Consider the following 10,651-nt stretch of genomic DNA (forward strand, 5'->3'; position numbering starts at 1 on the left):
AAGCACGAACAGCTGTCGGCAATAAAACATTGTTTTTTCCATGAACTGATACATACTTACAGAAAGTCCAGAGTGGAGATTGTTTTACCTGCAAAAGTGGACTGTTTTTTTTCTACCACTACCTACTGCACAATATCGTACAATGACCATTATATGGTTCAATACTTTTGAAGTAACATTTACTGCAGCCTTTGAATTAAGTCTATACTTATGACCTTGAAAGACATTGACTTAAACTGATTTCAAATATAGTGTATTTATTACCACAGTACATGTACGCTCCCACTTCAGCTGGAATTCATTGCTTCTAATTGCAGATGTCATCTGTTTCTGTCGCGATATGCCCCATTAAAAGCAATCGTTTTAGCACAACTAACATCAATCAACCTGTGCCATATCGGAAATGAAAAAGGACAATTTATGGTCACCCTTATCAACCTCTCTGGCTCAGCTCTGCCACTGAGGGACAGTCAGCAAAGGACAAGTGAACACGGATGGCTTTGTCTCTTTGGAGCCAACCAAAACCCTGTGTCATCTGCTTCCATCTGCAGCGCCAAAGCATGCTCGGTAGATCCAAATAGTCATTGATTCGGGATAACTATGATTGTGTTTAGGGTTTATGTGTGTTTTATGGCATGGCTGAGCCAATACCATACTGTAAAAGGGAGACCAGACACAGGTTGGTTCTAATAAAATACTGTATAACTGTATAGTGCCTTAATTTTTCTTATACCAGTGCAGCGCGTTCTACCAGCGACAAATTCCTTGCGTGTCTACATACTTGGCAATAAAGATGATTCTGATTCTGATATGGGTATGAGGCAGACTGCCATTTTATCACACTACCCCTGAATCAGGTACTCCCACAATAATAAAAGTGTAGTTAATTGAACACTTCAAATTTATATTTCCCAATTTTATCTCACATCACTTAAGGTTGGGTCTCATCCGATGAGATGTAGAAAGTCTGCATATACAATTGTGGTAAATGTAAATTCAAGTAAAATCCCTTCATATAAAATGAGGCACTATACAGTTCTCTTTGAACAGTAGCCCAAATGGAACTGTATAGTGCCTCTTTGCAATTTTTTGATGATGATCCTGATCTGATGAGGCTGAGTGACAACAACGCGGTTCATTTCTTTTTGGAGATCAAAAACATTAACTACAGTGATGATGATATCAATAGTATATTACCTGCACCAAGTGTACAAAAGATGATTCAACCACGCAGCATGACAAAATAAAGGATGTGTAAAATGAATCAGCTGATGGGTCTATATCAGGCATGGGCAAATTACGGCCCGCGGGCCACATACGGCCCGTTAGATTTTTTAATCCGGCCCGCCGAACCTGCCCAAATTATAGTAAAAACAGCGTCTGAAACTCATGACAAAAAGTTAGCGGACAACGGGGCAGATAACTGAAAAGTTGCCTGCCCCATCTTTCACAACCTGAAACACAATGAGACAACTAATCACATTAAAAAACATTGTCAGAGTACAAATACTACCTTGCTTAATTTACGTTAAATGTGCATGGCTAGATTTTGCTGCAGGAGTCGATCGTCATTGTGGTGCACAATGCAACGTTTGGATTGTTTCCTACGAGCCACTAAGCCCCTTTCATAAGTCTCACGTATACTTTACAGTCACGGTTTAATGTAAATTTACGTTTTGTAGCGTCACATATGTTGTTAGCCTCTTTTGAATCTTTCTTCTGGGCTGAGGTTCTGTGCATCTATTTTGGAAAATTATATGCAATTGGACGACTTTATAACGCTTGCGAAAGTCCGGAAGAAAGAAGCAGGCTTCTGATTGGCTGCCGTGCCGAGTATGCAAATTTCACTGCAGGTTGCCGATGTCTGTGTGATCGGCGACGGTACACGTGTATTGTTTGCGCGTGAAGGCGAGGGCTTTCAGTGAGGAGTTTGTTGAGCGCGCGGTCAGGACAAACCATCTATGATTTGATGGAAATTAACACAAGTAGGTATTATTGAGCTTGAATATTTCGTTGTGGAATAATATGTTTTGAATGTTGAAAGTGATTCCATTTTTCAATAAATGTTGATTTCTTTAACTTTGCCCCTTCGATGGAAACTTAAAAACAGACACAATCTTGATGAATCACAGTGCATATGTTATTTTAATCTATTTCCGTTTCCTCCTCCAAGTATCTGTGAAATAGTATGTAAACGCCATATTCCTTGAGACAAATTTATTAACTGATCAGGGATATTTTTCAGATTTGAAAGACAGTTAATAAATTGGGTTCTTACTGTGCTATGAGGTTTGTACACACTACATTTAAAGGACAACCGGAACCATTTTTTTGTGTTTCCCACTGACATTATAAAAACGTTTTATAGCATCTATAATACCCAAATCAGGCAGGCTGATATTTTTAGTTAAATGAAAAACACCAATAAAAATGACTTCAAAATGAATCCGGAAATGGCCAGTTTCAGAAGGTCCCACCCCTTTGTTCGTGACATCACGCCATGACGTCTTGCCTTGCTCGAGAATCAAAACAATGGCTTCAGATTCGGAGAAGATGTTTTCTTGTTACTCATCCAGTTATGAATATGATTCAAGTTCTGAAGAGGAAAGCATAAATGTTTGCAATTGATTCAAGGAGTCCTCCCATATCAATTCGAGCCGCCAATGACAGCAATGTAGCACCCAGAAAATGCAGAAGATTGCGCCCAAGCTCCATTGGAAATGGACTGATTTGTCAGCTGGGAATTTGTGTCAGCGAATATCAAATAGTTGTCTTGGTGCAACACACAACGATTCACCATGGCGTTATTTATGTGTTTTCCTTCTAATTTCGCCATCAACACAGATCAACATGAAGTTTTCAGACCAAACAAAGTACCCAAAATGCATTGTGTGTCGCTTTCTCGGTCAGGGGCGGTCCAAACGTGACGTCACATGGGCATCGTCATCAACTCGAAAACAAGACTTAGTGAATATTCAGCGCAAGTCTTAAAACTTAAACTATAGCTATATGCTGTGGAATCTTTGTAAAATACGCTCAGTCAAAGTCATTTGAAGTGATTTTATTAATTATGGACATAACTTGTCGGGAGGCGTCGGTTGTCCTTTAATGCTTTAGGTTTAGTATTTCCGGCCCAAACACTCCCTCTAAATGCTCCTGGCCCGGCCCCTCTGTCAAATTTTAGAACCCAATGCGGCCCGCGAGTCAAAAAGTTTGCCCACCCCTGGTCTATGTGAAGCATCACCCAGGCCCCCCTTGAGGCTTTGCTGTTGTGAATGGTCTCAATATGATTCCTATTCAAGCATCCATCTGCTGAGCTCACATGCATTATCACCAGATGTGCTCAGCGGCTATCACCATGACGACACAGTCATGCTGAGTGATGACGACGGCAGCAGATGGAAAGTGGAAGTTGTTCATGTATGTTTGCTTCTAGCTCCTCCTCAAGTGCTAGCTTTCTTTCTTTGTTCGTTAGGTGGAAAAACAAAAGTGCTCTGACACGTTTTAAGGGGATTTAACTGGTTCTAAAAATAAAAGCACACTGTATGTCAGAGAATGGCGCACTTGTTTATTCAGAAAGAATGCAGCCTTTCCTAACTGAAAAGCAAAAACACACGGGTGCATGTGTTTTCAAATGAATTTAAAGCTGTTGCAGTCCCTCTTTGCATAGACACCTTCGAAACTTGGTTCAAGGTGACACCAAAGTAGTTCCAGCTCAAATCCACACAACTTTTCGTCATCTCATTGTGTGCCCTTGTTTAAAACAACAAGCATTGAACATTTTCCAGGTGAAGTGGGTCATAATAAATTGTCCCCATCTGTAAAGTAACTGAAACTCTGACTGCTTGCCAAAGGGAAACAGCTGTTCTGGCAAGATCGTGGTAAAATGAGACATTTTCACAGACTTTCGATGAGAAGGTTTCTTCAGCCGTCATCTGTACAAAAGTGAAGGTTTCGGACGTTTCGCCTCCTATCCAAGAGGCTTCGTCAGCGAACCTTCACTTTTGTACAGATGACGGCTGAAGAAACCTTCTCATCGATGGACCACTCCTGTACGACTGAGAGCTTACACAGACCCATTTTCACAGACTGTAAATGAAATACTTTTGTTTGTTTGTTCTTGAAACTCGGCCACACACTTGACAAAGGCAAAATTCAGCGTATGCAAATTTAATGTGAAGTGGGGCTGTTTGCTTTTGCCAGTGGCCGCACTTTAACAGAAAATGCTATTACACATTCAGTATATCATTTCACACTGCAAGAGTGTTGTTTATTTTCTTCAATGTAATTTTCATCAGCAAAAACATAAAAACAACTCATCCCCGACGACCACACTGGTTTTAGGTTTGAAGCTCCACAAAAATTTTCATGTGGATATTCCGCGCTGACAAATATATAGACACAATCATTGATAAGACACGCAATGGGGCCTTTTATCACAATCTTATCAAGGTTTTTAATCATAATTTGTATGACCAGTTGTAATGACGGTTAATTGATATGTTTTCCAATTGGGCTCATTTTAACGGGTCATGGGGAATTGACACTCATTATAAGGGTGCAAATACAGAGCCTGCAGCTGTGAACCTAGATGTTGGGGAGGTTGCTCAAGACCGCACAGAAAATGTCCTTTTATGCTCAAGACTCGTAAATACGTAAAGACAGTTGTCCCAATAGGTTTGTTACCGTCTTTTTCTTTTTTTAACAATCCTCTCATGACATGTTCTTTTCATCTGAGATGCCAGTCATCATCAAGTTCACAATGTGTGCAAAACCAACATAGCCAGAACTAAAATAATTTGATACATTGTATTACTGCAGAACAGATTAAAGCCTTCCAAGTTCAATTTGTTTCAAGTTTAACTCACCTTTAAAGGACAACCAACACCATTTTTTGGTTTCCTAACTGACATCAGAAAAAACGTTTTATCGCATGTAAAATACCCAAAACACGCAGGCTGATATTTTTAGTCAAATTCAAAACACCAATAAAAATGACTTAAAGTGTGCTAAAACTGCAACAAATTGAGCTGCGAATTGGGGATTTTCAGAAAGTCCCGTCCCCAGTTTGTGACGTCACGCCTTGCTCGAGAATCAAAACAATGGCTTCAAATTTGGAGAAGATGCTTTCTTGTTACTCATCCAGTTATGAATATGATTCAAATAGTTCTGAAGAGGAAAGCATAAATGTTTGCAATCGATTAACGGAGTCCTCCCATATCAATTCAAGCCGTCAATGACAGCGATGTAGCACACAGAAAATGCAGAAGATGACGCCCAAGCTCCGTTGGAAATGGGCTGATTTGTCTGCTGGGAATTTGTGTCAGCGAATATCAAATACAGTAGTTGTCTTGGTGCAACGCACAACGATTCACCATCGCGTTATGTATGTGTTTTCCTTCTAATTTCGCCGTTAACATGTATCAACACGAAGTCAGGGGCGTTCCAAACGCGACGTCACGTGGGGATCGTCATCAATTCGAAAACAACACTTCCTGAATATTCAGTGCGAGTCTTAAAACGTAAACTATAGCTATACGCTGTGGAATATTTGAAAAATACGCTCAGTAGAAGTCATTTGAAGTGATTTTACAAATTATGGACACAACTTGTCCAGAGGGGTCGCTTGACCTTTAAGGTACAGCACTTTCACAAAGACCAATTTCCAAAGAAGAGTAAATGAGGTTTTAAATTATACTCCTGTTTTTTTCAAGCTTATTTGGTTTCATGAAGGGGCCACAATTTGTGCACTTACATCTGCACCTCTCACGCAACTCCAAAACCAAACCTGTTGTTACACAAACACCTTTCTGACGGTGCTGAGGTGGATAGAACAAGTGTCTGTTAAATATATTTGTTAGTCATCTACTGTTAAAGGAGCAACGGGGTTAAAAAGTGGTCGCTGTCTGCATAGCTGAAGTTTCCCATAGTTCATCTCAAAGTCCTTCTTCGTACCTGAAAGAACATGCAGGCTAGCAGTCCTTACATCATAACCACGTGACTTTAGTCTCTGGATGCGATAATGAATAATTTGCGTGGTCAGTTCCAGCACAGTCGGGGTTTGCGTAATTTGATGCATACTGATTCCGACACGGAGGAGCCCTTGGAAGCGTTCTGCCAGAATATCTTTGGGGTAGTAGAGTAACGCTGGACAGCGTTCAATGATGTCTCGCAGCTCTGCCTCCGAGCATTCCAATGTGTCCCGAGAGTAGTTCAGGGTGCGGCGCATGCTGTCCGGGTTCAGCTCAACAACAAAGCCCTTCAGTTTGGAGAGCAGGTAGAGAAGCTCAGCTGTGCTGAAACCTCTCTCTTGCAGGAAGAGAATATTCTGTTTCAGGACTTCAGGTGGTTTAAGGAGCACAAAGGGGTTCTGGCTCAACAGCTTTTGAAGCCAGATCTTCATGTTGGCCTCATCTCCTCCAAGGTTCTGGTAGGTCTGCTGGAGGCTGCGAACCATGTCCTTGTTCTGCTCTATTGGACGACTGAAGCTCTGCGGGGCACTGGCCATAAGCTTGGTGATGATACGCTTGTTGAGGTTTAAGCTTTGAAGGAAAGTGATGTTGTTGCGCTGGTTGTCATGGTGACTTGAGCAGGTGAAGAATGAGGCTGGGAATTTCTCGATGATACCAACCAGCTCTTTCTGGTTGGGACACACTGACAGCCATAGCGCTTTCTGTGCAAGTGTTTGGTCTGGATTGCAGAGTACAGCCTCTGGGTAAACCGTTAAAATCTGAGAAATGATGGTCCCTGAGGCACCCAGGTCCATCAATAAATCTGCAACCTGCTTTGTGTAAGATGGACTATGTTGCAGTACCCAGCCTTTAAGTTTTCTCACCTTTTGGATGTCGACAGAAAGACCATACAGGGCCTCCACAGTTTGTTGGTTCTCTGCTGAACTGAGTGTCCCACATGGTCTGAAGTTTGAAGATATAGATGTCACACGGGGGCACTGAAGGCACAGTGATCTGGAGATGAAGCGCAGCATTGATGAAAGTGTGGCCTTATCTTGATCACCTATGAAGCAGGAGAAGAAACTTTAGAGAGATTCTGAAGCCTTTGTGAAGCTTTACAAAACATTACATCACAATTTTGGATATATAACCCCGTTGGGAAAAAATAGCCCTCATCAATTGCTCGAAATCGGAACAGTGCAATTCGACATTTGTTTCAAAAATCTTTTGTGACGGTTCCCTACGTTGTTCATCACTGGAGAACATATGTCCCAAATATCCCATGGGAAAAGGTTTGGACCCTCCCATATAAATTTTTCATCTCAAACAAACAAAGAGAAATAACCTACAAACTTTTGCACCGTTGCTATCCTGTTAAACATAAGATACGGTCCTTACAGGATATATCTTGTACATTTTGTGAAGTTGAGCCTGAAACTGCAACTCACCTCTTCTGGGCTTGTCCCGAAAATACTCGCTTCTGGAAACACTTTGTCAAATATGTTGTAAAAATGTATGTATGTAAAAATCACTTCTCCGTTCATATTTCATTACAAAGACATGCTGTTTGGATATTACAACAAGACCAACGATACATATTTTATTATTAATTTATTAGTTTTTCTTGCCAAACATCATATTCATAAATCTAAATTTTGTGGGAGGAAACCCCTATTTGTAATATTTCAAAATGAAATGAAACTATATCAGAAAACAATTCAACCATCTGCCGACCCAAACGCTATCAAAACACATGATTTCTTGATGAAATATGGCATAGGATGATGTGCTTGCCGATTCATCTGGTGTTCCCCCACTCTCTTTTTTTGTCAATTTCACTATGTTGTGCAGACTCGATGAAATGTTAAACCCCCTGGCACCCCCCTCCCCCCGCTCTCTCTCTCTTCTATTTTTTCTTCTCTCCTCTTTTTTTCTTCTTGTATAATGATTATCTGTCAGGAACTCCTATTTCCTGTGCGATCAGGTACTGTCTCTTACGCGATTATGTCACCTAATATATGTTACTGTCTCTTACGCAATTATGCGACTGTCACCTAATGTATGTTGCCAACTATTTGGAAAATATTAAGTATGCAGAAAGATTTGCTGAGACACACCTCAGATTTACTTCTATAAGCTCCACGAGCGAGTCAAAAACAATGGTTTTGTTTACTTTTGTCGTGTTTTGTTTGCAGTGGTGTTTGCATGCCATTTGAAAAAAAACAAAACCGCACGTCACTGTGTATTAACTTTACTTCTGCCTTTTCGTTTTTGTGTCTGTCCACGGCGAAATGCAATACTGTTGCTGCCAAATATGGTTTAAGCACCGTGGTGCAGCATTAAACAACCGTTGTTATTTTAATTTCAGAGTTTGCACAAGCCGTGTGTCGTAAAAAATGCAAAAAGAAAAAACTATCAGTCAAAGCACTAATTTACAAGGAAAGATCGGTATTATCTATTTGTTTATTACATTCAGGTTGTTAGCGCATAGATCTTAGAACTTGGAAAGAAACAACAAATTAAATACCGCTGCGATTTCAGACCAAAACTGTTGACTTCCCGTATAAACTGACGACAATGTTCATTAAGATGAGCATAGTAAACATTACCTGCAACTGCGGTCAGCGGATGTGACGTACAACGACGGATGCTTCTGCAACATTCTCTGCTCCCGCCTTGTCCATTTCACATGAAACAGCGACAACTACAGGCTACTGCTATTTCTGCTGTTAGATTTGATTCTTCTGAATTAAAAACTCATTTTACTTCTGCTTGTACCATTGCTCCGAATACGACTAAAATAACAATACTGATAAATGCTCAAAACCACTGTGCTCAACTTTATTATTTACTTTCTTACCTATAAGAATGCTAATGATCATTTTTTTACAGTGTACAGCCACACAGGTTGAGTTATTTGTATGGAAAGTCATTTAAAGGACAACCGACGTCTCCGGACAAGGTGCGTCCATAATTTGTAAAATGGCTTCAAATGACTTCTACTGAGCATAATTTACAAATATTCCACCGCATAGAGCGATATTTTACGTTTTAAGACTTGCGCTGAATATTCAGGAAGTCTTGTTTTTGAGTTTGTGACGAGTCCGTACGTGACGTCACTAAAGGACCGGCTTTTGACCGTAAAAAAGACGCATTGTAGCGGTCCTTCCATCACGTCAACGTATTTTGCTGTACTTGTTTGGTCTGGGGACCTCGTGTTGCACCCAAAGGCCGCCAGAAGGCCAGAAGAGGGCGTCCAAGCACCATATAAGGAATTTATCAGCCTGTGGAAGCGGAGGTGGCCACTGGAGGTCGCCATTTTGTGCCTCTTTTTTTTGGGTGAGAGATTTTCCCCCAATGTTGCCTCAAAATGGTACATATAATTCTTTAACTGCAAACACGTATGCTTTCCTCTTCAGAACTATTTGAATCATATTCATAACTGGATGTGTAACAAGAAAGCATATCCTCCGAATCTGAAGCCATTGTTTTGATTCACAAGCAATGAAAGACGTCTTGGCGTGACGTCACAAACCGGGGGCAGGACTTTCTGAAAATGCCCAATTCGCAGCTCAATTTTTTGCAGATTTTGGACACTTTAAGTCATTTTTATTGGTGTTTTGCATTTGACTAAAAATATCATACTGCGTGTTTTGGGTATTTTAGATCCTAGAAAACGTTTTTGCGCCTGTAATGGGCAGCATCTTCACAGCCCCGCTTTGTTTAGCGGAAAGGTCAGTGCTGTTGGACAGTCTGCGGTTGATGGATGCATGGCTTGAGGAGCCCGCGATAAGAAGAAAGCAGCGTCAGCGCAGAGCGCCGATGCGTATGTGGAACTGTCGCGGCTTGGAATTGAAGCGGATTTATGTGGGACAGGAGATGTGAGACAATGTCTTTTCGTCAATGGATGCTACAGCTTTGTGTTTGCTTTCAACATTTAGCTTGTAGTAGACGTACAAATTCCACCATGACGTCCCTGATCCACTGCTGACATGGATGCTTTGATCCTCTCCTCTTTCAACTAGAACTGCTTCATGTCATCATAAAGAGGGTACAGCAAGTCCTGAAGAATGAATGACTCTGTGTCTTTGTGTTGTCATATTTGTTATTTTTTCCCAAAAAAATTTCCCCAAGATGGCGGCGCGTGAACACGCAGCGGCTCCCCTCTCCCGGCAAATTAGCGTTTTCATGTTTATGTTTGTTAAGTAATTATAAGTGCCTTGCATGCTGGGTCCGAGAGGACAGTAATTTCATCTGTGCTGTATGTCACACATATTAGCATATTTGACAATAAAGCTGACTTTGACTTTTGACGTTTTTCTGGTGTCAGTTAAAAAACAAAAAAGTGACGTTGGTTGTCCTTTAATGATTAATCTGACATCCTTTTCGAATGAGAAAACCTTGGCATGCTAGTACAATTTACACATTAGTAGTGAGGAAAACTGTGTATTACTTATCACCTGCATACTGCTACCACTAGTACACACATTCTAAAATTAAATGTAGGCGGGCACTCGGACCAGGGATCTCACCCAGCAGGTGCTCAGGAGGGGGCGTGTTTATGTTAAGTATATTTCACTGCATTTTCTATGTTGGAACCAGATACACTTGTTAGCCGTTGGAATAAACACGTGTCTGCATTCAGTCGTGTGTGCTCCTTTTCTCAACGGCCACACTGGTGACCCCGACGTTTAAAATGT

General features: G+C 41.0%; 1 protein-coding gene across 3 annotated transcripts; it reads right to left on the minus strand.

Moving 5' to 3' along the window:
• Positions 1-3,553: 3,553 nt before the first annotated feature.
• On the minus strand, positions 3,554-10,285 carry mterf2 (mitochondrial transcription termination factor 2). Of its 3 annotated transcripts, none has more exons than XM_088997212.1 (2): positions 8,561-10,285; positions 3,554-7,014 (listed from the first exon to the last, which is right to left on the minus strand). In XM_088997212.1, exon 2 carries the CDS (start codon positions 6,983-6,985, stop codon positions 5,858-5,860), a length of 1,128 nt encoding a protein of 375 aa, XP_088853338.1. In that variant the 5' UTR covers positions 6,986-7,014; positions 8,561-10,285; the 3' UTR covers positions 3,554-5,857. The 3 variants fall into 3 exon arrangements, with proteins under 3 accessions (XP_088853338.1, XP_088853339.1, XP_088853340.1); XM_088997213.1 differs by lacking the exon at positions 8,561-10,285 and adding an exon at positions 7,400-8,547; XM_088997214.1 differs by lacking the exon at positions 8,561-10,285 and adding an exon at positions 8,479-8,531.
• Between the last annotated feature and the right edge of the window lie 366 nt (positions 10,286-10,651).

Source organism: Hippocampus bargibanti, linkage group LG05, assembly GCF_051943395.1.
Source record: "Hippocampus bargibanti isolate YZ-2025 linkage group LG05, ASM5194339v1, whole genome shotgun sequence".
Lineage (NCBI taxonomy): Eukaryota > Metazoa > Chordata > Actinopteri > Syngnathiformes > Syngnathidae > Hippocampus > Hippocampus bargibanti.